Source organism: Mobula birostris, chromosome 27 (genome assembly GCF_030028105.1).
Source record: "Mobula birostris isolate sMobBir1 chromosome 27, sMobBir1.hap1, whole genome shotgun sequence".
Classification (NCBI taxonomy): domain Eukaryota; kingdom Metazoa; phylum Chordata; class Chondrichthyes; order Myliobatiformes; family Myliobatidae; genus Mobula; species Mobula birostris.
In genome coordinates, this window is record NC_092396.1 from 32,790,902 (window position 1) to 32,818,561 (window position 27,660).

The 27,660-nt window shown below is 38.5% G+C and overlaps 1 protein-coding gene across 8 annotated transcripts in view; it reads left to right on the top strand.

Moving 5' to 3' along the window:
• Nucleotides 1-27,660, top strand: part of eif4g3b (eukaryotic translation initiation factor 4 gamma, 3b) — a 315,184-nt gene that overhangs the window by 156,713 nt on the left and 130,811 nt on the right. For 7 of the 8 annotated variants that reach the window (XM_072245246.1, XM_072245247.1, XM_072245245.1 and 4 more), the window contains 2 exons: nt 2,707-2,799; nt 25,551-25,736. In XM_072245246.1, coding sequence (XP_072101347.1) covers nt 2,707-2,799; nt 25,551-25,736 — 279 coding nt within the window. Of the gene's footprint in view, nt 1-2,706; nt 2,800-15,052; nt 15,074-25,550; nt 25,737-27,660 lie in introns of those variants that run through there. The other variant, XM_072245252.1, reaches the window with a different exon arrangement.

The following is a 27,660-nucleotide window of genomic DNA, read 5'->3' on the forward strand; positions in this document are numbered from 1 at the left end:
TGAACAAAGTTAACACAGCTACTGCAGATAACGGATTGCCTTCATACAAGGGATAATTGCATTCTCCAAATCTTAATTTTCATTGTAGTACTCAAGATGATTATTGATACCTTTGAATTCTTCATAATACCTAACTTGTTGAAGTAGTGAAATCGTTTCATTTTTCCACCTGGCTGTTTCTGGCATCTCTAAAACCCGAATACTTGGAACTGCAGCGATCAAAACAACTCTAAATGGTATTGCTGCTTATTTCTCATCGACTATCAGTGACAGAAATCACTGCATTTGAAAACAAACATGCTCTAAGTATAGTGTAGTGTCTGATGGCCACTCGGGATCATGTGACTGACGCTAGTTAGATTATGAGAACAGTCAGTCCTCTTTTTTATTGTCATTTAAAAATGCATACATGCATTAAGAAATGATACAATGTTTCTCCGGAGTGATATCATGGAAAACAGGACAAACCAAAGACTAACACTGACAGAACCACGTAATTATAACATATAGTTACAGCAGTGCAAAGCAATACCATAATTTGATGAAGAACAAACCATGGGCATGGTAAATAAAGTCTCAAAAGTCCCCAAGTCGATCGACTCCCGAGTCCCCGATAGCAGGCTGCAAAAGGGAGAAACTCCCTGCCATAATCCTCCAGGCACTGTCAACTTGCTGATGCCTTGAAAGCAGCTGGCCACAGCCGACACTGAGTCCATCCGTCTGAAAACGTCAAGCTTCCTACCAGCCTCTCCGAGACAGCCTCCCGAGTGCCTTCGACCTCGCCCTGTCCGCTGAAACACACAAAACTGAGGATTTCGGGGCCTTCTGCTCCGGAGATTCTGGTTACCACACAGTAGCAGCAGCAGCAGCGAAGCGGGCATTTCAGAAGTTTTCCAGATGTTCCTCCGTGCTCTCACATCTGTCTCCATCAAATCAGAATTGTGCACGGTACCCTACTTGACAGATAACAGACATCACCACTGAAGTGGCTGCGCGCGCTGCCATCTTCTCCTCCTCAGTTAGAAATTGTTCAGCAGTAGTCTCCTGTCCAGCATAATGTTACAAATAAATGAGGGGATTCCCAGTTATTTTCCTGATTAGTTTTTGATCTTTAAGGGTTAACCCAAATAAGCAGTTATCCCAATTAAAGCAACACACATCAAAGTTGCTGGTGAACGCAGCAGGCCAGGCAACATCTCTAGGAAGAGGTGCAGTCGACGTTTCAGGCCGAGACCCTTCGTCAGGACTAACTGAAGGAAGAGTGAGTAAGGGATTTGAAAGTTAGAGGGGGAGGGGGAGATCCAAAATGATAGGAGAAGACAGGAGGGGGAGGGATAGAGCCAAGAGCTGGACAGGTGATAGGCAAAAGGGGATACGAGAGGATCATGGGACAGGAGGTCTGGGAAGAAAGACAAGGGTTATCCCAATTAACTGGAATCCACTGTATTTCAAGTTCAGGTCGATTGCTATATTCATCCCAATTATTGACCTGTTTAAGATTGTAACATTTTGTGTATTTCATGATAATTTGTTTGTAAGCTGTGATCTAACTCAATCACACATTCTCATTCATCCTCTCCCCTCCCCCCTTCTCCCCACCACAATTATTTGTAAATGTACAGTATCACCAACTAAAACACAAGACAGATTGCCCTTGGAGCATGTTAATATTGACATGTAAACATGGTGAATATTCCTATTGAATTTTTGATGTAGCTGGGGGGTCTTAAATGATCCAGAAGCAAGTGAGAAACTGATGGTTGAAATAATAATAACAAGAGGTTCTGCAGCTGCTGGAAATCTTGAACAATACACGCAAAATGCTGGAGGAACTCAGCAGGCCAGGCTATGGGGAGGAATAAACAGTTGACACTTCATCGGAACTGGAAAAGGAGAAGGGGAAGAAGGCAGAATGAGGAGATGGGAGACGGGTTACATGCTGGCAGATGATATGTGAAAGTAGTTTTTTAAAAAAAATAAATTCCAGGGATTTTGTCCCTTTCTTCTCCATGTCAATGAATTCCTACTGCTGCTATTCTCATTGAATTAGTTTAACTTCTAGATGCTTTTGAGTGCTGCATCATCTTCTCTTTTATGTGTTCATTAGGTAATTTATTTCAGTATTCAGTGGATCTTCATTCGGGGGTACTTCAAAAACCCAGGATATCAGCAGTTTCTGAGATACTCAAACCACCCATCTGGCACCAGCAAGCATTCCACAGTCAGTCACTTGGAACTCAATTTTTCCTTACCTTATGTTTGGTCTGAATTTCTTGACCATGAATGCTTGCTTTTATGCACTGAGTTGCTGCCACATGATTGGCCAATTAGATATTTGCATTAATGAGCAGCAGTATCTAATAAAGTGGCCACTGAGTGTATATTGATTGTGATATCAGATGAGATTGTATTGTTCTGGTAGATCTGTGGTGTTTGAAATATTTCTTTCTGGTTGTTGTGCTGAAGATCAATTTTTTTCAAAAATAGTATACTATTGAACATGCGACTTACCACTTTCAAAAGAAGCTTTTCACCTTGAGTGCTACAGTTGCATTATTTGCTAAAACAGGGTAAATATCCATACTCAATCCATTCAAGCTGTCAATGTTACCTGAATGTACTAAGATCCTTTCGATCTGTTTAATATTTCCAGACAGTTGCGGACCCATTTGTGTTTTTAATCTAGCCATGGTTCTTTTTATGCAGGCAGCCTTCCAGTCTGGACAGAATGCAGCTCCTCCTCCGCTTGTGTATTCCCAAAATCCACAGACAATGACTACACAACCACAGACAAGACAGGTAAGCTATCTTTGTGAAATTGCCATGCAGCATTTTGATTTCATTCACATTTATTATTCTAGTGTTAAAAGGCATGCTTTTGGTGTAATGTATTTTATTTGAGTGCTTTCCACAACAGAATAATGCCTGTCAGTCAATGATAACTTCAAATCAAATTTAAAACAGGAAGTGCTAGTAATACTCAACAGGTCAGCCTACTTCTCTGGGGAAGAGAACAAGTTAACATTTCAGATTCAGCACTAAGGAAAGGCAGGAACATCTCTGTCATGATCATTCACAACACTGATGCCCCACAAGGCTGTACCCTCAGCCCCTACTCTATTCCCTATACACTCACAATGTCATGGACAGATTCTGCTCTGATTGAATCTACAAGTTTGCAGATGATGCCACTGTAGTAGGCCATTTCTAATGAAGAATTGGAGTACAGGAAGGAGATAGCCTAGTGACACGTTGTCATAACAGCAACATTTCCCTTAATGTCAGCAAGACAAAGAGCTGGTCATTGACCTCAGGAAGGGGTGCGGTGCACATGCACCAGTTTACATCAATAGACTGTCCTGGTTCAATCATGTTGATGTCACACCAAGAAAGTTCACCTATTTTTTTTCTTCAGAAGGCTAAAAAAATTTGACATGTCCCCTTTGACCCTCATCAATTTTTATCGATGCACCATAAAAAGCATCCTATCCAGATACATCATGGCTTGGAATCGCTGTTGCAGGCGGGGTGGCGTGGCACGTAGCAATTAGCTATCACACTGTTACTGCACCAGTGACCTGGGCTCATTTCCTGCTACTTGTTCTAAGGTGTTTATTTTCTCTCTGTGACCATATGGGTTTCCTCCAGGTACTCCCACGTTCCAAAGATGTATGGATTAGTAGGTTTAGGTTAATTGGTTACGTGCATGTAATTGGGTGGTATAGGCTCACTGGGCCGAAGGGCCTGCTACTGTACTGTAAAGTAAAGTAAGGCATCCGTTAGTCTTGCGAGACCATGGATCTGCGCCTGCAAGTCTCCCCTCTCCACGACACCAATGTTGTCCAAGGGAAGTGCATTAGGACCCATACAGCTTGGCACCAGTGTCATCGCAGAGCAATGTGTGATTAAGTGCCTTACTCAAGGACACAACACGTTCCCTCGGCTGGGGCTTGAACTCACGACCTTCAGGTAGCTAGTCCAATGCCTTAACCACTTGGCCACATGCCCACACTGCATCTCTCTCTAAACAAAAAATTAAAAAGCAGCTCAACAGAACACAAAAACTAGCCTACCCTCCAGACACCCTTATCTAAACCTCCCACTGCCTTAGTAAAGCTACCAGCATAATCAAAGATCCCACTCTCCTTGGACATTCTCTCGTCCTCCTCTTTGCCTCCCCTCCCATTGAGCAGAAGATACAAAAGCTTGAAAAGCACATAACACCAGGCTCAAGGACAGCTTCCATCCTGCTGCTATAAAACTATTGAATGGTTCCCTAGTACAATACAATGATCTCTTGAACTCACTTTCTACGTCGTTGTGACCTTGTACCTTATGTTGTACCTGCACTGCATTTCTCTGTACAGGAACACATTATTCTGCATTTTGTTATTGTTTTACCTTGTACCACTTCAATGCATTGTTGTGATGGATTGAACTGTGTAGACGGTATGCAAGTCAAGTTTTTTCCCACTGTATCTTGGTACATGTGATAATAAACCAATCTAGCTTTTGTTATGGTAGGAGAGAAAAGAGGCTTGCTAAATGGTAGGAGGAGTTGGGATGTCTGATATTGTGAAGCTGGGATGACTTGGTGACCATGACAACAATCCTGTAAACAAGATTATTTGGTCAATAGTGAATAGGTGAGTCAGAGTGTAGGTGTAGGAGTTGTGAATGCAGAGCAGGATGACATGTTTGGAACAAGAGTTTCTCTGGTCGGCATGTTCCGTTCTACCAGTCTCCAAATTCAACAGATCATTCTCCACAATTTCTGCTACCTTCAAGAAGACTCCTCCACTAGACACATCTTCTCTCTTTCCCTTTCAGCATTTTGCAGGGCCTGTTGCATTTGCAACTCTTGGTCCACTCTTCTATTCCTACCTATCACCTGCATTCATGGTACTTTACCATGCAATCGCAAGGATGCAGCACTGTCCTTCACTTTTTCCCTTTCCTCCAACCAGTTTTTACAGGTGAAGCTGCAATTCACTCACACTTCTACTAACCTAGTGTATTACATTTGGTTTTCACAATGTGGTCTCCTTTACATTGGAGAAAGCAATTGCAGTTTGTATGACCACTTTATGGAGTATCAATGTTCAGCTCTTGGGCAACGCTGACTTTCCTATTGCCTGTCACTTTAATCCAATTCTGATCTATTGCTCAGTGGTCTTCAGCATAACGTAGCCCATCGCAAGCTTAAGAAACACATCTGTCCAGGCAATCATCTGGACTTGTTATTGAATTCTACAACTTCAGGCAACTTGACTTTTCTGTCTGTATCTGTCATTCATCTGTGATGTTTACTTTATTTCCCTTGTTTAGAAGCCAGCCTGTCCTGTTGGCCATATCTTCCTGTTCTAAATTTTGCATCTCCTGCATTCTCTTGATGATCCTTTGTCCAATTTCTCATTCTCTTACTGCTCTCTTTCACTCATTGATCAGATAATCTGGTTTGCATTTTATTCATACCCCCAGTTTTACCTTAAAAGAAACACCCTTCCCCCTTTCATCCCTGCAGCTAACAAGCTTCTTCTATCTCCTTTCTAATTCTGACGAAGTGTCTTTGACCTCAGTTTATTTCCACACAGATGTGGCCTGATCTCCGAGGTACTTCCAGTATTTTCTGTTTAAAACAGATTTCTAGCAGCAGCAGAATTTTTAAACTTCTGTTTAAATGCTAACAGGTAGATATTTTAATAGAAGTAGTTTAGAATATTTGAAAGGAAATTGGTCCAGGTCAGCCAAGATCAGTCAGTGGTGTTAATGTCTCATGACTTAAATTTTCATGGAAGATACACTAATCTGTTAAACAGCTTAAGAATTACTGACTTGAGAGTAATTTCTCTTGGATATTCATTTATTCACATGATTATGTGTCTAAATATGCTTATTTTTATTTTTTATTGTTACTGAAGTACTTGTGTTTATTTGACTCAACTTAAAATAACTATTGGACATAGTTATGAGCAATGATACACTTTTGCTGACAAAACTGAGCTAATCCTTGTCTGTCTTAATTAACAAAGATTCACATTTAGTAGTCATTATTATTTTTCATATTAGTGAACACTAAATTATTAGTTGTCATAGATTCTTAAATAAATTTTTGTTTCTAGTGTGTTGTAAAATGTTCATTATCTTGAAAAAAGCCTTTCCTTATCTAAGATCTCACGGCCCAAAGAAATCTGGCTTGGTGGCATTTTCTTTCTGTACCAAAACTACATCTTATGCCAAAAATACAACGTGAGTTGTCAAGTTTTTCTGTCTCCTTTAACTGACTTGTTTTTGTGGAACTCTAATGACATCTTGCCTTCAAAGTCTGTATAACACCCACTTAAGTTTCATATGGAATTTGATATATGCTGAAGTCTCTTCCTGTATGATGACTTGTATCTTGTAATAGTTTTGCTCACTTTGAGAAGTTGTTACTTCTTTCTTCAATGAACTGTGGCATTATTGTTCAACAAAGAGTCATTGGGATTTATTTTTCTTCAGATTTGAGTTCAAGCAATACCTTGCTCCACTACTACTACGATTGATTACAAAATAGTTTTAAACCTTCCCCTCTATTTCCCTGTCAGCTCTCTTTGGATTTCCTTTCTCCTGACACCCAGGTCCTGTACGATGTTGTCATGGCATAATTCTTGTGGGCATTAGCAGCTGCTCTTTTTCTCCATCTGTTCTTTTTATACTTGCCCCATCAAAAGAAGTTATTATCTGTCAAGTAAATAACCTGGTTTTCATCCATCCACCATTACCATTTACTCCATTCCCCTAAACTAGAAAAACGTATAAACTCTCTTGAATCTTTTTGATTTTTCACCAAGCCTCAAGCACAGTAAGAAAAAAATATAGCTGGGGTTAGTAGATAGTGAATTAAAAAAAAACTACGATGTTCTTCCTTGTTGTCCATGATATGATTCATCCTTCATGCTTCTCCAATGATTCCTTTCAGAACTTATTGTTGATCACCCTTTCATATCGCAGCATACCTAAAATTATTACAATGGAGTTTTTTCCTATCCTGTCAGTTTGATTCCATCTTTTGCTGTTATCTATTGTGAGAGCTTCAGGGTTTTACAAGTTTGCATGCAAGAGTTGGTTTGAACTCCTTTTTTGTGTAAGTCCAGTAATACTGGACTGCTTGTATTTCAGCAAGCCAGAACTTCTATCCCATTCACACATACAGTTAATATTGTCCTTGCATTCTGTTGTTGGACCACTGCTCTGCATTCAGTTGGTGTTTTATTATTTTGTACTTTATTGCTCTGGATATACATGCCATATTTCTGTAATGGTTCATCCATGTATTAACTAAAAACATCTTAGACAAAACAAATTCCTGTTGCATATTGCTTAAAGGAATAAATCAGACCTTGCAAAAGAAGCAGAACTAACATTTGTAAGAAGTTCAGCTTTCAGCATTTTCGAGTTAAAATTGTCACTCCTCCTCTTCCAAGATTATGTACAGCTTGTTCAATGAGTTCATGTTATTGCCACTCCAGAGCCGATTACCTTGGATATTTTTGCCTTGTGCTCCATTCATAAACATTGTTAAAATAAATCATTGATTTCTGTATAATGACACCTTGATAATGTTTGTAATGAACAATTCAATCTAATCTTCTTTTCTTCTCCTCTGCAATTGCTACATATCTGTCTATGATGTCTTCTCCTGAGTGTGCCTGTGTTCCATTGCCCAGCTGGTTTGGGCAATCCTAGACTGAGCTCTGCTTGACCTGTGTGATTGCAGCCAATGCATCTTCAGTCGTGCTTTTACTTCTTGATCCTGCGTTTTGAAGGATTTACCCTCCTTATGTTATTCCTATACTTCACTCGTGTGGCAATATTATCACGTATCATTGATCTCAAATAGATTCATTAACATATATCACATCTGAGTTTAATAACTTTTTCTTTTTAAATGTAAATTTTCCATACATTAACATTTTTTATTGTCATTACTAATTTGGGATTCCTAGAAAATTACAATTTTTGCGTGATTATTTCTGAGACCTTGTCCAGTATAAAATCTGAGGCAATAAGGTATTGAACACATATTTAGTTCAATTTAGCAGAAAATTTTATTTACTTACGATGGAAATGCTGCCTTTTAATTCTGATTTGTGGAAAGCTTTGATTTTCTTTTAAAGCTAATATGTGTTTAGTGACATCAAGTACTGGTATATCAGAACTATGGTTTAATGCTTGTGCTTTTGAGTTTTCTAGTCTGTCCTTGCGTTCTTGCTGACTCTGTGTGCCTTTCCCTTGTGTATTTCTTACTTCTCTTCAGTTCGCAGCAGGGCCCCGGGCAGCCCACCACCAGGTATTTACTCCATTCACTTCATACATCTCAATTTTTGCCAAGAGAAAAAATTAGCCTTAATGAGTAGTTCTCACTTTATTGATCAAACAATGCACTTACTAAATGCAGAACAATCAGAAATGACAACTAGTCACCAAATATTGTTGAAATTTGGTTTGGGTATCTGATCTCAACCAACAAAATCTGTGTTCAAAATGGTCTGCAAGCAAGACTTCTTTAGATCACCAAATAGTTATTTAGTTAGTTAACTGCTAATGTTGGAAAATTTCTAGCTTCATTTTTACCATTTTCATTCCGTTAGGGAGCAGATCTGTTGTCATTCATTTGTGATTAAAAATAAAATTAATTGATAGGACTTGTCAAAGATTCATTTGTTAGATAACATGTGAATAAATCCTCTGGCACACATTGCTGAAGGAAATTGTTGAACTGTTAGCCCTAACTTTATGTCATGTGGACTTAGGGAATGTAGATTTAGGGTTGCTGACTGAAGAACAGAAATTTTAAATGTTAGATCATTGTTCTGGAAATGAATGAGCCAAGTAACTCCATATAGGTCAATTTACCTGAGGTGGAAGGGAAAATTCTACAAAGATTTAGCGATAGAACTGGCAGTTGCTTGGGTAAGTATAGACTGATTAGAAAAAGTTTGCATGGGTTTGTTTAAAAAATCATGTCTAATTAATTTCATTGAGTTTTTAAATGAAATATTGGGGAGAAATCAATCTCTCCTTAGCTTGCATTAGAATTGGTTACTCATAATTATTCACTTTGCTCAGTGTAAAATACCATTCCTTTTTGCCTCATCTAGAAATGTCAGCATTACACCTCAATTAAATCTCTGGCTTTCTTTGTAGACTGTATTAATCAATAGTTTGGTGCTACTGCTTAGTTCCTTTTATGTAGCAACTAGTACTCCGGCTGCGGTGTAACTAATACCTGACATGATCAGCTTGCACAACTTCTGTTTTTTTCTCAGAGTAATTCCACTGTCCCAGGAATATAAAGTCTTTGTTTTTGCATCATCACTTCAATGATGCATTTGTGTGTGCTCTCCTTTTTCAGCAGTTGGTATGACAAGCCACCAATAGAAATCTTCCAGTTACTTATTTCAATTGCCTTCATTGCAATTTTCTTCCCAGCTCCCTGTTTAGTATTTGCAGGACCTCATCTTTCTTTGCAACATTAATCTTGATGTAGATCACTACTTCTGCCACTTCATTGTCCCCTAGCAGAATGTTCTTTTGCCTTTTGCTGATGTCTTTGACTCGGCACCTGAGACGGTATCAAGAATTCTCAGTCATTTTCAAGCAGCAAACAGTTGTTTCTTATGTTGAAAATAGTATTTAAACTACATCTTTTTTAGCCAACTTTATGAGATACTATTTTTGGAAATGTTTAAACATTTTCATTTTCACATTCTACTACAGGGCTGCTGGGCGGACAAACAAGCTGCTGTCTATCTCCCTATCCATCAAAGCATAATTGTAGGTACATTTTCCCCAAAATCAAAACAAAGTGCATATTTTCTTTGAATCCTGATCTTTTCCAGATAAAACCATTAAACTGAACTTGTCCACAAGTATCATCACCTTCTCCCTTAATCCCTTTCTGTCCCTGCTGATCACTTAATTTTTTTCCCCATATCAATTAATATTTAGTTGAAAAACAGATCTTCTCATTGAGTATTGGGCAGATAGTTAAGGTAGCTTGAAGTTACTGAAAGAGGTAAAGCCATGTTTTGACACTGTAGTTGTGGAGATTGGTTTCTTTATCATATTTAAAAGCATCCACCAATATTACTTCCAGTAAAAAAGAGAAATTAGGACAGCAAAGAGGGGCCAAAAATGTCACAGGCATATTTAATTTTTAAAAAATCCCAAAGCATCTTACTTATATTGAATATGTGAAGCATTTCAGTTATGAGGAGAGTCTAGATTGGTTAGATTTGTTTTTCATGAAATGGAAGGGGCTGAGAGTGAAGCTGATAATGGTATATACTAAATTATGAGGGGTTTAGATAGTTAGCAATTTTTCTCCATAGCAGAAATATCTAAGACTAGAGGGCATAGATTTGGGATATGAGTGAGCTTGATAGGGGATCTGAGGAAGAACTTTTCCCAGTGGGAGGTTGGCATATGAACACACTGAGTAAGTATTGGAGGCAGCTACTCTTGCAACATTTGATGAACGCTTGAATTGTCATGCCTTTAAATGACAATATTAAAACATAGAAGACTATTGCATATACCAACCACTGGTAAATGGTATCTGCATTGTCAGCATGGATATGCTTATGTCCCGTTCTATGCTTGATTCTGTGATATGATTATTTTTCTTGTCAAAATGGAAGATTTTACATTTTCTTATTATACTCTATTTTCTAAATTTTTGCCCACTCAGTCGACATTTGTCTATTTGTAGCCTCTGTCCTCTTCACAGTTTACTTTCTTACCTCTCTTTCTATCATCAGCAGATCTAACAAACATGTCTTCTGTGTCTTCATCCATGAAAGTACCAAAAGTATTGGTGCTAAATGTATATGAATTGTAAAAAGTTAAAGCCCCAAAATGATTCTTCAGGCAGACCATTCATTGTGTCATGTCAACCTGAAGGAAAAAAAACTTAATCTCACTAAGAGCATGCATGCACGCGTGCGCGCGCACACACACTCACTTTATGTGCATTGATATGTTTGGTGCTCAACCATGCGCTTTTTATTCCTCAAAGAGCAATTGATGCAGGCCTTATGAGCTGCTCTTGAGATTTAAGTATAGTGCATTTGCCTGTTTCCCGTTCCCAAAATTTTGCTGACTTTGAACAATTGGCTTATTAATAGCACATTTACTGAGCTAGGGAAAAACTGGGGAAGTTTGCATGAATTTTGGGTAAGATGCTGTCAAATTTGTTGGACTATCATATGATCAAGAAGATTAAAGAAAACGAAGATGGAGGATAAAGTAGTATTTTACAAGAATGTTAGCATAAGGGATTGGATTTTCAGAACATTAATAATCATACATTTGTAGGCAATGTGAACAATGCTTGACGGGGAAGAAGTGATAAAATCCGCCAACCAGGGTGGCAAACTGGATAGTCAGCAGTGCAATATATAGGAAGAGGTGGGCCTTGTGGAAATGATGGTTTTGTAGAGTGTGGCTATACAGAATCGAGAGCAAGGTCAGTGGATGTGGATGTTGGAAGTTGAGTGCAGAGACAGAAGGGGAAGCAAAGAAAATAGCTTTAGTAATTTTTAGTGTATTTGGAAGGGAGCTGGAAAATTAGGACTTTAAAAAGAGATGATTGGTAGAACAAGGTGAGATATTCAGAGGAAGAGAAAGAACAGGACAGCTTGGGAATGATCAAAAGCTGAGAGCCACATCATGAATGCTATGGTGTGCATAGAACAAGTGGTGGAAAGAAAGGCAGGAAAGAGGACTTCCAGTAGAGTGAACTGACACCACTCATTGGGTCGATTTTAGTTTTTCCTCTTTTGGCCATTCTTTTATTTTTAAAGCACGCAAAATATTTAATTTTTTGTTGTATTTTTCTCTTTCAGTTGACTGTTGCAATTTTACAATTGTACATCTCAAACAAAACCTTAGGATTTGAACATTGAAATGAGCAGAATTGCAAGCTGAATTTTTTTGCACTCTAAACAACGTTATTGCAAATAAACTGGGAAAACATTGCAAAGTGTGGATGTTTAGAAGAAAAGGAATATATATATATATGTATATATAATAAGAAAGCACTGGAATCACTCAACAGGCCAGGCAGCATGCTTTGTGCACTTGAGAAATGGTTAATGTTGTAGGGCAATCACCTTCAATGGAATTTTTAATTAGTTTTAACATTTGTTGGACATCAAGTGCTAAGAAAAGTCTCCTGACAAGATTTTGATTTCAGTGCTGTATAATCTTCAAATTTACCACCAGTTATGGTAAAGTAACATTTATCTTAATGAAAGCTGGCAGATTTGATTTTGTTGATTTGATTCAGCTAGTGCATCCTAACATGTTTTCTGACTTCCTAAATAATATGGTAAGAGATATTTTGAGATTTTTATGTAACTGATTCAAGATAACCTTTGTAAACAATGAAATTATTCCAAATTTTTAAAAGTAGTACTTGGCTTAGTTAGATTACAGTCTATTTCAACTATAGACTCTTAAGGCATGTAATAGTTCATTTGTTCGATCTATTTTTGGAACTACATTTTAAGGCTAATAAAGAGGTGATGGTGATCTTCTGTGGTTTTACCTTTTTCAACTGTCAGTTATTTTTTTCCCATTTTCAATTGTGCAATGTAAATCCTATTTTGAATTGTGTGGGACAATTAGGATTGGTTGCATGATTTGGGGAATCAACATTTCCTTTAAATCTTCATGCTGGTGCTTTTTAAAAGATGTCTAGGATAAACGAATAAAATGTGTCATGGGCAAAGACTATAACAAATATCTCCATTGATTGGATAGCTATCATAAGGTTGTCTTGATGCCAATCATTTCTTTTCTTGTGGTTTGGCTAAGTAGGCAGAATGGGGCTGCAGAGGTGTTATTCAATTGTGAAACTGATGATGATTGAGTAAAGAAACAAGATTTAAACATGCTATGAAAACTATTAACAAGTTTTATCAGGAGTTTTAGTTTTTAGCAGAATCCTTTGATAACCCATGGAGAGGGAGGAATGTTAGTAATATTGGGAATGCCACTACTTCATTATAGCCCTATGATTTCTCTTTCCAACAGGTATTTTTACCAATTACTTTTCTTTAGTTTAAAAATTGCTTGTTTTAAGACATTGATTGAAATTTGCTCACCTGTGATTGATATGAGCTGAAGCCAGAAGTTTCTAAAGATTTATTACAGAGATGCAGTATATTTAGTAAATTCACCCAGGGTGTAGGAGGGGGTATTCTCTCCCATGCTTAAGTGTGCCTAGCTGATTGGGATGTGTAAAGTTGATAGGGGCTTCAACTCCTTAAGTAGAACTAATTGCATGCCCCAATGGCATCCATGGAGACAGCAGATCTTAAAAATTCAGTTGTATTTATATTAAAAGTTGGTGGGTAATGATGTTATTGGACCTAGCATTTAAATACACACTGTCCCCACGTAATCCAGGTTCCATTTTCACAGACATAGGTCGGAAAGTACACAAATATCACTCAATATGATATATATGCTTCCATGGTGTTTTAATGAATAGCATCAAAAACATAAGACTATAAGAAAGAACAACTACTGAAAGTGAAGAGAGAAGGGAGAGCTGTTTGCAGACTGAACTTATGTATGTATGTCTGACTTCTTGAATTTATTAATATGGTAGATTACTCATATGCAGGGAGGTTCATAAATCAGGCGTTCTTGACCAAGGGACAGCTTATAGACAAGAAAAGTATTAACTCTTACATATGAATGGCTACTTGGGCTAGGTACATAAGAGGCTCCATGTGCTAGATGGAGGGGGAGAAGACTTTGTAATGAACCTTTAGCATGAATTCCATTAAAATAATGATATTTTGATGTCCATAATATAACTTGCTAAAATTTGTTCATAGTTCCTTTGCTTAATTGTTTCATTTTATCATTTTGTGATAAAGTATCTCAGCTACAGCACACGATATCTTAATACCATGTGTCAAGCACTTGGACACTTCAAATTCAAATTTCACCTAAATTTGAAATCAGTTTTTGTACTCACATTTGATGACATTAGCATTGCCTAGAATCTCTGTTTAATACTGTCCAGAATTGGGAGGAGTTGGAGTGGTCTCAACAGTCTTAATAAAACTAACTGGTCCAATTACTGCCATAGTAGCTGCAAGAGCAAAATTAGGGGTCCCATGGCAAAAGATTCAACTCCTCCTACCCCAAAGCCTTTCTGCCACTGGCAAGGCACTATATGAGTGTCCTTAAATCACCTCCACTGAACGAATGAATGAGCTACAATGCCCATATGTTGATAGCATCCAGGCAAAGCAGTGTGCTTCATTGGTGCCAAAACACACCTAGCACTTAAGTATTCACTCCCTCCACCTATCATGCATTGGCTGCAGATCATACCAGCTGCATAACACATGCTATTATTTAGCAAGGTTACTTTGATATCACCCACACCTTGACCTTAAATGCAATGAAGAATAGAGGCAATATGCACATTGGATTACCAATATTTCCAAGTTCTTTTACAAGCCTCAGGCTTTGACAATGTATCCTGTTCCTGTATTATCACAAAGTACAAATGCTAGAGCTGCTTCTCAATTGAATTGTGGGTGTATCTTTACCCAAAAGTCAGTGTTTGCTCAAGGCAAGCTCAATGCCATCTTTCTGAGGGCAATTAGTGATGGAGGATAAATGCCAGCATCTTACAAATGATTATTTAACATCTCAGGTATGCCCCAACTACAGAATGGTGGGGAGGGGGAAGAATATTTTGATGGCAAAAATATTATGCAGTGAAGTTCATGATATCACTATTTATATCACTACGAATGAGATCGTCCATGATTGCTGTTAGCACACCAATCCAAAGATCTGTGTGTAGTTCCCTCATTCGATCCTAATCATTAAATTTCAGATGTTAATGTTTTCATAGTACTAGTTCTGTAGCTATCCTAGTGTACTGACATTTTTCAACAGGTACATTCGGTTTTCAAAAATTGGCTAAGCCCATAAGATGCTCCACAGGAACTTAATAGACATTGCTAGCACAGAACAGTTGAAAAATAAATGGAAGGTCAGTATTGCCTTTTTCAAATGGAATGTTGCCTAAAGAATGGAGTTACGCATGTGTATTGTATGTTTTGAGTATCACTTCAATTTAAGAAAAGTGTCTTGCGTATTATTAAGCACATCCATTGTAGCGGTAAATCCATTCTAGATGTCAGAATAATTTAAATTTGTCAGAAGACGGGATATTGTAGATTGTATTTGTGTGACACTGAGATGCAATTATAACTATTTTACAGCCTCTCCCTCCCTGCTGTTACTTTAAACAGATACAGTTCTTGCATATTATTTTATGCAGATTAAGTTCCTTAGCATTTCTCTATATACATATGCTTTATTTTCTATACTACACAACATACTCCAATTTTATTTGCTGAGCGTTTTATCTCTCAGTAAGAGTCATTAAAAATGCTGCTTTCCTTGGAATATCATAGATTAAACAACTTGGAAACAGACTGTTTGGCCCATCAAGCACTCATCTGCACGTTCTTGTTAACTTCCCCAGATTCTACCATTTGCCCCAGCACACTAGTGGCAATTTACAGTGGCTAATTAACGACCAGCCTGCATGTCTCTGTGATGAGGTAATCAGAGCACCTTGCTACATCAAGAACATGTAAACTCCCACACGCAGCACCAGAACTCAGGATTGAACCTAGATCACTGGAACTGAGAGACAGCAACTCTATGAGCTATGCTACTGCTACTACCCTGTCGTCCATTTTCCTTCTGTAGTACAGATAGTTTGTCAACAAAGACTTTTTTTTTGTTTCAAGACCATCTTTCCAGTGTTTTTCTGTCTGCTTTAGGGCAGAATTGGGAGATGTTCAGCCATTCAGAAGGTGTTAGAAACTGGAACTCCAGATATAATCCAACTTCTTTCAACTCAAATGCGGCAATTATACAGTTTTCTGCCTTTGGGTTTCTTCAAGGTTTATGCATTGCATAGTTAAACCTGTTGTCGGTATTCAAGTAATTTACTGTGGTGAGAAATCTTGCTGTGGAGAGACACTAACAGATGTGGAGCCATCTCCCCTTGTGATGATGAAGTTGGCATGGATCATGGACAAGTGTTCATTACATTTGTCATCTGGATTCTGAGCAGATGCTTTTTGCTCATTCATGCTGATAACCCATGATTTTTGTTCTGAGGAATCTAACACTGGGGCAAATTAACCGCATTCAGTGTAATGGCAATTTTGATCACATCTCTCTAGAAATGCTTCTGAACAATATGACAGTGTAAAGAAAGGAGGACACCTAAAAATAAAGCTGAAGTGTCCTGCTTAAGCAACTTAGAGAATTTTCCTAAATTAAAGGAGATGTATAAATAAATATTGTTGCCTTTCCCAAAATATTCTCATGAAGCTCTATTTTAGCAACTGACTTCAGTACTGATTCAGTTTGCTGATGGACAGATGCTATCGCACAGTGCATGCCATCTTGTGGGATTTTACTATAATGCCCAATAAAGCATTTACTAAAAGTAAGAAATTAGCTTTGCTTGGCATCTTGTGTAAAACTGAGCTGTCCCATAATTTACACGTGCCCTTACACTTCCTCCCTCACCACCATTCAGGGCCCCAGACAGTCCTTCCAGGTGAGGTGACACTTCACCTGTGAGTCGGCTGGGGTGATATACTGTGTCCGGTGCTCCCGATGCGACCTTTTATATATTAACGAGACCCGATGCAGGCTGGGAGATCGTTTTGCTGAACACCTGTGCTCTTCAGCCAGAGAAAGCAGGATCTCCCAGTGGCCACACATTTTAATTCCACGTCCCATTCCCATTCTGATATGTCTATCCACGGCCTCCTCCACTATCAAGATGAAGCCACACTCAGGTTGGAGGAACAACACCTTATATATCATCTGGGTAGCCTCCAACCTGATGGCATGAACATTGACTTCTCTAACTTACGTTAATGCCCCACCTCCCCTTCGTACCCCATCCGTTATTTATTTATTATTATTTTTTTCTCTTTCTCTCTTTCTCCCTCTCTCTCCCCTCTCCCCTCTCCCCCCCCCCCCTTTTTTTCTCCCTCTGCCCCTCTCACTAGACTCCTTGCCCATCCTCTGGGCTTCTCCCCTCCCCCCTTCTTTCTTCCTAGGCCTCCCATCCCATGATCCTCTCCCTTCTCCAGCCTCATATCCACCTTGCCAATCAACTTTCCAGCTCTTAGCTCCATTCCTCCCCCTCCTGTCTCCTCCTATCATTTCGAATCTCCCCCTCCCCCTCCCACTTTCAAATATCTTACTCTTCTTTCGAAGGGTCTTGGCCCAAAACGTTGACTGTACCTCTTCCTATAGATGCTTCTTGGCCTGCTGTGTTCACCAGCAATTTTTATGTGTGTTGCTTGAAATTCCAGCCTCTGCAGATTTCTTCATGTTTGTGTCCCATAATTGGTTTATCTTTGAATGTAATAACTGTGAAGTTTCCAGCTGTCATTTTTTCAATTAGTACCTTATATTGGATATTACAATGTGATGTGAGGAATTGTAAAAATATTTGTCTCCACACTAGTCTTAAGATTAAACAAATGCACCTAAACTATGCTTTGAAGCTTTTCAGTGTTGATGATCACTGGGGCTTTCCTGGCTGTTTTTAAACCTGTTAATTCCTCACAATACTGCCTGCCTCATCACAAAGTACAAAATATCTTTAGCAGTTAACACCACTTTGCCTTCTTATGACACCAATGGCAGCACATTATCTGTTACTTAATCTGTGAATTTTACCTTCCCTGCCAACTTCCTTTGTCGGTTTTACAGTGGCTTAGGCTACATCCATACTATGCCGGATAATTTTGAAAACGCCGGTTTCGAGTAAAAATGACAGGCATACACACTAAGCATTTTTCAAAATATCTCTGTTCACACTAACATGGCTATTTGGGTGAATCTCCTCTACTGGGCACGCACAGGACACACAGAAAACAAGTGAAGAGGAAACGGTATACTTGGTGCACATTTGTCCAGTTACAGAGTAGAAAAACTTCAAAGGAATTGCTCTTGGCTGTCGTGCAGGAGGACTTAAAACTAAAAAAATCAAATACTGGAGCGTATGGAGGCAACCGACAGGAAGTTCATGGACAGTATGACCTGGCTGACGACGAACGTTGAAAACCTGACTAACTCTGTTGCATTAATAAAGCACCTTGTTAAATGTATAAAACATGTCTGCATCAGTGTTATCTTGTATTTCCATACAATGTTACATTAGGCTGTTACACATCTATTGTCAGAGAAGTACTTGCATAAATAGGTAAACCACCTTCATACAAGCAAGGACAGAATACAAGGCAAAGTGAGTATACTTATTTATTCAGTAAGCTATGGGTCATAGTATTTGGTGAGTACATTTCTAACTCTTCTGGCTTCAGTCTCGTTGCCTGTTCTGAAATTGTTAGTTTATGTGGGGGGGTTGCGTTCAAGAAAACAACGAAATGCCGCGCTGCGACCATCTATTCCGGCTCGTCATGACAGTGTTTTTAAATAGTCAAAAAAGCTCACTTTACAATTTAACTCTCACGCTGTTCACACCGACTGTGTGTTATAACAGCCTACGGCAGTGCTTGCACAGTACCAAGCAGAAGCAGTAAAAGCATTGTTGTTGTGGTGTTGTCATGACAGCGTTTTTAAATCTCTCCATTTACCCCCTACACAATACAGTGGATATTAGGCGTTTTCAGATTTATTCACTCTGGAGACAGTTTCTGAAAATCTCCATTTTTGGGGGATGAAAATGCTATTTTAGTGTGGACGGAGGGTCAAAACGAAGAGAAAAGGCTTTGTTTTCAAAATTATCCAGCGTAGTGTGGACGTAGCCTTAGTTAGCACCTCATTTGTCGAGTTCAGTGTTTAATTTCCACTCCAGAGACTTAGGCTACGTCCACACTAGACCGGATAAATCCGTAACCGAAGCTTTTTTTCTTTGTTTTGACCCTCCGTCCACACTGAAATGCCGTTTTCCTCCCCCGAAAACTGAGATTTTCAGAAACGCTCTCCAGAGTGAATAAATTTGAAAACGCCTAATATCAGCCATTGTAGTGTGTACAGGGTAACCAGCTATTTTTAAAACCGCTGTCATGATGTGCCGGAACAAATGGTGGCGGCAGCGCGGCATTTCATTGTTTTCTTGAACGCAACCTCCAACACCACAACAGTATCTGACAATAGATGTGTAACATCCTGATGTAACATTGTATGGAAATACAAGGTAACACTGATGCAGGCATGTTTTATACATTTAACAAGGTGCTTTATTAATGTATTGCTTGTGCAAACATTCAATAGATGCAATTGTCACTTTTGCCCAGTAACTCGTTTTATTGCACATGTTAAATACAGCAAAATAATACACAAAGACATGGCAAAAGTAAAGGCAAACAAATGAGGTCACAGCAAATTTCACTTTTGCCCAGTAGCAAGCTTTATTGCATTTAGTTGTAGCTGTCGTCCCCTTCATCGGTGAAGAGACTATGGCTGTACGAAATGTTTCTGGACAAACGTCCACCAAGTCTTTCGTTTCGCAATTTCCTTTTAAGTTTTTCTGGTCTGTAACTGGACAAACGTGCACCAAGTACAGTATACAGTTTCCTCTTTGCTTATTTTCTGTGTGTCCTGCGCATGCCCAGTAGGAGGAGATTCGACGAAATATCCGTTTTAATGTGGACAGAGGTATTTTTTAAAACACCTAGTGTGGAAACCTGTCGTTTTTATGCGAAACCAGCATTTTCAAAATTATCCAGTCTAGTGTGGACGTAGCCTTAAATACAAAACCTCTGGTACTCAGTGCACCACTAAACGTGTAATCAAAGCTGCTGGCTTTCAGATGGGGTGAGATGTTGAGCTGAGTGGTTGTCTGCTTTCTCAGGTGGAGGTGAAAGGCAAGACATTATTTTGAAAAAAAGAATAGTAATGTTCTTGCTGTTCTTATCTAGGCCAATATTCATTCATTTGTTAAATCAACATTTCAAAAGATATTATCTGGTTATTACCTTTTTAAAAGGATGCATGTTGTCACAATTCCTATTTTACAGTAGTGACTATGCTTCAAAAGCACTCCATTGACAATAAGATGATTGAGAAACATGAAGGGTGGGGAGATGTAAAATTTGATTTCTCCTTTGTTGAACAAGAGATTGCAGTAGAGCCCAGTGATAAGTGAACTTGCGATGTGATGTATGATCGTAAATCATAGCAGACTTGACCCATTTAGCTCATCCAGACTGTGCCACCTTTCCCTCTTCCTGATCAAGAACCTATCAACCTCTTTTTGTACATACTCAAGGAATTAACCTTCTCAGCTGTCTGTGATAATGAATACTGCAGATTCACCACCCCCTGGCTAAAGATGTTCCTCCTCAACTCTGTTCTAAAGGGATATCCTTTTATTCTGAGGCTGTGCCTTCTGGTCCTAGACTCACCCACGATTGGAAGCACCTTCTTCACATCCACTATGTCTAGGCCTTTCAATGTTTCAATAAGACCCTTCATCATTCTTCTCAACTCCAGTGAGTATTGGCCCAATGCCACCAAACACTACTCATACGTTAACCTTTTTATTTCTGGAATCATTTTTGTGAACCTCCTCTGGATCCTCTCCAGTGCCAGCGCATTCTTTCTTAGATATGTGGCCCAAAACTGCTCCCAATATTCCAGAAACCTATAGGGACTCCTGCACTAGAACTCCCAAGTTCCTTTGCACCTCTAATTTCTGAGGTTTGTTCTTAGAAAATAATCTGTGCCTTTATGCCTTCTAGTAAAGTGCATCATCAAACACATCCAGCGCTGTTTTTCCATTTGCCAATTTGCCATTCTCCCAACCTGTCCAAGTCTTTTTGCAGACTCCCCACTTCCTCAATGCTCCTGCAGCTCCACCTATCTCCGTATCACCTGCAAACTTGGTTTTGGAGCCATCAGTTCTGTCAGCTGATCATTAACATATAATGTTCAATGTAGCAGACCCTGTTACCGGCAGCCAACTAGAAAAGGCCATCTTTATTTCCACACTTTGCCTACTGCCAATCAGCCAATCTTCTATCCATGCTAGTACCTTTCATCTAATAACAAGGGTTCCTATCTTGTTTAGCAGCCCCTTGTGCAGCACCTTGTCAAAGGCCTTCTGAAAATCCAAGTAAACAACATCCATCAACTTTCCTTTGTCTACCCTACCTGTTATTTCCACACAGAATTTTAATTGACTTGGCAGGCAATATTTCCCCTGAAAGAAATAATGCTAACTTCAGCTTGCTTTTTTATCATGTGTTTCCAAGTAACCTAAAATCTTATCCTTAATAACAGACTCTAAAATCTTACCAAACACTGAAGTCAGGTTAAGTGGCCTATAGTTTCCCGTCTTTTGCCTCCCTCGCTTCTTAATCAAATGGAGTGACATTTCCAATTTTCCATTTCTCTGGAACCATTTCTAACTGTGGTAACTCTTGAAAGATCGTGCCTCCACAATCTCTTCAGCTACCTCTTTTAAAACGCTGGAGTGTATTCCATTCAGCCCGCCTTCAGACCTTTCAGGTTCTCAAGCACCTTCTGCTTAGTAATAGTGACTAAATCAGAATCAGGTTTATTATCACCGACATGTGAGGTGAAGTTTGTTAACTTAGCAGCAGCAGTTCCATATAATACATAATCTAGCAGAGAATAAATAAATAAATAAAAATAATAATAAATAAACAAGTAAATCAATTACAGTGTACGTATATTAAAATTTTTTTTAAAACATGCAAAAAGAGAAATACTGTATATTTTTTTAAAAAAGTGAGGTAGTGTCCAAAGATTCAATGCCCATTTAGGCATCAGATGGCAGAGGGGAAGAAGCTGTTCCTGAATCGCTGAGTGTGTGCCTTCAGGCTTCTGTACCTCCTACCTGATGGTAACAGTGAGAAAAGGGCATACCCTGGGTGCTGGGGGTCCTTAATAATGGACGCTGCCTTTCTGAGACACCTCGCCTTGAAGTTGTCCTAGGTGCTTTGTGGGCTGTTAAAGTCATCTGCCATTTTAGTAAACCTGTCTTAACCATTTCCTTAGGAACCTGTTCCAAATTGAATAGTTGAGTCAAAAATTGAGGATTGTGGGGACTGTGATTTGACTTCTTCAAGGAGGTTCTTTTGTTTCAATCAACGATGTCTAATTTAGAGTGCTACATCTCCATACTGAGCTGAACGTGTAAATAGGTTATCCAAAACTATATAAAATGGTTCAATTTAATATCAGAGAATGTATATGCATGCTGTACAATCTGAAATTCTTTCTCTTCACAGACATCCACGAAACAAGAACCCCATAGAATGAATGATAGAACATCAGATCCCCAAAGCCCACCCCCTCCCCTCACTTGTGCCAGCAGAAGCACCAATCCAGATACTCTGGATGAGTCTGATATTAACAGCTTGTAGTCATGAACTATTATTGCTTTCTTGTTTGTGATTTGTTTCATAGTGTAATCACAACTATAACATAAAAGACAAGTAATAGATTTGGAATGATGTATTGAAAATTCCCAACAAAATTCAATTTTGTTTACTTTTCATTTAAATCCAAGCTACATATTTTAAGATTTATATTTAAAGATGGGTTTGATGCTTTCCTGGTTCCAGTCTAACCTTTGACTTTGTATCTTGAAGTTCATCCACTTATGAAGTGTTATTTTTTTCAGCTAGCCAGTTCACTTTAGAAAGCATTACACTTCAGTGCTTTCTTTGGACTGGAACTAAGTTAATAAAAATCTGCCCATAATAGTATGGAAAGCTATAATCGCAAGCAATTCATCTAGCTTGCTTTAAACTCAATATACTATGAGAGTAAGACAAAATCTATACTTTAAAGAGGAAAAGGATTAAATTTTCAAGCTGAATGTCCTTCCTCAACCTTTTCACTTCTAATGAGGGCTTTTTGACCTCTATCTAAGTTTCTCTCCACAGACGCTGCCTGACCGGAATGTTTCCAATGTTTTCAGTTTATTTTAATTTCAGATTTTTAGGATCTATAGATTTTTGATTTTAAATTTAAACATTTTAGTTTTTTTGAAACACCATGCAGTATTGTGATTTACTGAAGTCTTAGTGAGAAGCTAATGCTATATTCAGATGTGCTTTAATATAGTTTCCTTCAGAGGAACTTTGAAAGGGAATCTTTATTTCATTTTGATTGCAAAATACTGCTTAAGCTCTGGATTTAGTGAAACCCAATTTCTGTGCCTGACTGAATATGGTGCCATTAAAGGTTTTGCTTTCCAAACCTCTCCACCTGATAATCTTTACATATGAATTTACTTGCTATGCTTTCCATTCCACTGACAGACTAAGGAAGTTACTGATCTAATGGAGGCATTCAGTTAGAGTGAAGAAATGGCATTTCCAAAACTGAGCAACACGCAGAGTGCTGGAGGAACTCAGCAGTCCAGAAAGCATCTATGGAAAAAAGTACAGTTGATGTTTCGGGCTGAAACCCTTTGGCAGGACGTATGGTTTTGGCCCGAAACGTCGGGTGTTCTTTTTTCCATAGATGCTGCCTGGCCTGCTGATTTCCTCCAGCATTTTGTGTGTTGCTCAGATTTCCAGCATCTGCAGATTTTCTCTTGTTTGTGACATTTCCTTATCAACGGCTTTTTAAAATTACAAGCATCATTTAACGGAGTGGAACATGCTTCACTTACTGCGTACTGTTTCCATTTTACTACTTAGTTAAGTTGGTGGAGCAAAAGAAAGAAAAATTCCTGGTAAAAGTTCAAGTTCTGGTCAGTAGAAAATGTGAGGGAAGTCAGTAAGAGCATAGATAAAAAGCTCTTTGCTTGATGTACAGTCATTGCAACCAGTGTACTGAATATGTCCCAGTCTGGAATTCTACTCAAGTACAAAGTCAAATGCAGTATTTCTGTTGTTAAAACAGTGAACTCCAACTTATTAGAAGGTACTTTCATAAGAAACTGACAATAGAAGGAATGACTGATATAGGAGATAGTACTTAATACAAAACAGCCCCAGCCGTTTTCAATATTCTATACTTTGGTGCCTTATGCTTCTGTTGAGGGAGATTCATCTTGTCCCAACCAAAACTTATAAATGTTTAAGCCATCCTATGGCTAATATCTTGGATCTATTACCAATATTTTAATACCTAAGGGGTTCATTTGTTCCAGTCAAACTGTGATGTTCTTGTTTACCTTATTGTTGTCATGTTTTCCTGGACATCTCATTCGTTTAATTTCCTGGTAAGGAATATTTTGAATGTGGTTAGTAAGAAGTAGTAAACATCATCTCCAGTACAATAAAGATGTAATTCAAGCCAATGATTTTCAATTTGTGGGAAATCATTATAAATTGTAGAATAACATTTTTTGAAAAGTACAGTAGTATTTCATGATTACTGTTGGAACATAATGTTCATTATTCCAGAGTCATGTACCGCAAAGTGTAGAAATTTGGGAATTGTTCCTTAGTCTGCTGAATGATGGTCTGTTCCTTTCTAAACACACTGTAAGTTATATACTACAGGGACAGAAATATATCAGTCTGGATCAATGGAGTATTTCAAACTGGAGAATGTGTGAAATTTTAACAATTCTTTTAAAATGTGGAAAATCATTGGCAGTTACAATGAATGCATGTATAGCATGATCCTTCCTTCTAATCTATAAGGTGTTCCATTGGCTTTCTCTCTTTTCTGCTACTTTGATTGCTTCATTGTTGAAGGGAGGATTCAGGCCTATCCAGGTAATATCAACTAATTAGTAACTTACCCTCTCAATTGGCTTTGCTAAGTGCTGAAAATTGGACAAAGGGCTGTAAGGCAGCATTGTTAGAATTGTTTTTACATTTTTGAAGCACTTTTCAACCACCCAGCTTGCATATCTGTTTGTATTCAAAGTTACCTTACAAGTGTTAAAAATTGTACTCTTTGACTTTGTTTTAGAAGAATTGTTGTCTTTGACTTTGTTTGACAAGTTTTAGAAAAATGAAAGATCTTTACTGACTCAAGATGATGTCTTAAAATTTTTCGTGTAAGTTCATGAAGTTACAAATGAAAAGTCAAATAGCAAGTTACTTCAAATGATTATGCAGTTTCTTAAATGGCATTGAGTTGATTTATCTTAAAGATGCAGAAGGTCATGATGCAAGCAGGCTGGTGTTCCTCTGATGTAATTGAGAGCTCTATTTCTGCAGGACATGGTAGTTGAAATACTGGAGTTCACCACCAGTGAGCCTCTACTACCAGATTACTGTTGTCCTTAATGCAGTGACCTGTTATTGGAGGAAGTAGCCAGCCCAAGTGCAGTTCCTGTCCAGTGTATATTCATGAGTTGAGCTTTTCTTTTATTGGCATGTAGTGTCTGAATGGAAACCTTTTTCTGTGGTTTTGTTTTGAAGGCTTGATTAGAAAGATGGAGTGTATAATGTAATTTGTGAATGACTTGCAGCTGTAGTAGGAAGTTTTGTTTTGTGACAGATCATTCTTTTTTCCTGCAGTTTTTTCAAAGACCACCGATGCAACCAACTAGACCCAGTATACCGAGTAATAATCCTTCCATGCGTCCAGGGACACAGACTGCAACGGCTGCAGTCTATCCGCCCAGCCAAGGGCCTATAATAATGATGAATCCACCTGTGCCATATCCCCCAGCTCCTCAGGCTCCCTATTATATTGCTAACCCGGTAAGAGGTGTGATTGTTATTTCAAACATTATAATTATCTCAACTAGTAGTATTGTTATTCTTTATAAATGAACCAACATATGTTTGGAGAGTGAGGATTGCATGTACTTGTAAGCAAATGTGTCTCTGCATACGTTTGGGGGTATTACATTTACAGTCTGCAACTCATAAATTAGTCATGTTTTGCTTCTATTAAATCACATTTAATTCAAAGTTTTGAATAATTCGATTTGTATTTTAGTTGAGTATCATAGAATCTCTAACAGTACAACACAGAAACAAGCCCTTCTGAACACAATGCCTGTGCCAATTTAAACCGCACATGGTCTACATACTTTAGTTTTCCACCTGTTCACATGCCCATCTAAATTTCTCTTAAACATTGCACCTAAAGATCCCATTGTACATCAATAATCCAAATGATCCTGCTTCCATTTTCTATTTACTTTCCCCTTAAATCTGGCCTTTCCAAATGCAACACCACAAGTATCGCCATCTGCCATTTCTCTACCCACATTTCCAACTGGTCTATATCCTGCTGAATCCATCTACACTGTCCACAACTCCACCAATTTTTGTGCCACCTGCAAACAGCCCACTCACCTACATTTTCATCCAAATCATTTATATGGTTATTACAAACAAGACCTCTCAGCACTGATGATTGGTGAACACTAATGGTCACAGACCTCCAGTTAGAAAAACACCTCTCCATTCCCTACCTCTGTTTTCTATGGCCAAGCTAATTTTGAATCCAATCTCACAAGTCTTAATGGATCCCATGTGCCTTAATCTTCTGGATCAGCCTACTGTGACAGATCTTGTAAACTTTTCTGAAGTCCACGTGTACTGCATCCACTGCTGTGCCCTCAACAATCATTCTTGTCACTTCTTCAAAAAAACCTAATAACAAAGTTTATAAGACATGACTTTTACTGCACAAAACCACATTTCTATTCCTAATATAAGTAGATCTTATCCATAAGAGTCTTCTCCAATAATTTATCGACCATTGATGTATGAGAAGAAGGCAATGGCAAACCACTTCCATAGAAAAATTTGCCAAGAGCAGTCATGGTCATGGAAGACCATGGTCGCTCATGTCATACAACATCGCACATGATCATGATGATTGATACATAGACCACAAGCTTGTAGTTTTCAGGTTTATCTCTGCTGCCCTTGCTATTCTCCGAAACCATGGGGCCTCATTTGTAGCTAAAGAGGATATTTTGATCATCATCAAGGCCCTAGCAATCTCCTCCCTGTATCTCTCTGCCTCCTCCACCATAATGCTCTTCAAGAGATCTACTACATCATCTAAGGCTCCTGAAACTTACCGTCCTTGTAATTCTTCCTTGCAGGAACAAGATGGTCCTGTATTTTGACCAGCTAGCCTTTAAGCGACTCCCACATGTAGACTTGCTCAGTGACAATTGCTACCAACCTAGCATCGGCTCAATACTTTTTTCAAAGTTACTGCTTTCCCTTTAGGCCTATTGTTATTCTTATCTGTGACTAAGTGAAAACTGAGAGTTATGATCACTGTTCCCAAAATGATCTCCACTGAAATTACAAAATGTGGCCAGGCTCATTTTCCAATACAAGATCTGGTAGAGCCCCTTGGTTGGATTATCTACATCCTACAGCAAGAAACCTTCTTAACATATTCTGCCCCATTTAATTCTCTAGCACAAACATAGTTCCAAGTCGGTAGTAGGGAAATTGAAGTCACCTGCTACTTCTGATCTTTTGTTTTTACATCATTCCATAATCTGTCCATGTATTTAATCCTTTATCTCCTGATGGCTTTTGGGAGGCTTTTAGTTTAAATCCATCATAGTAATTACACCTTTCTTATTCCTGACTTCCTCCCATATTGCTTCACTGGCTGAGCCCTCCAATTTGCCTCTTCTAAGTGCCA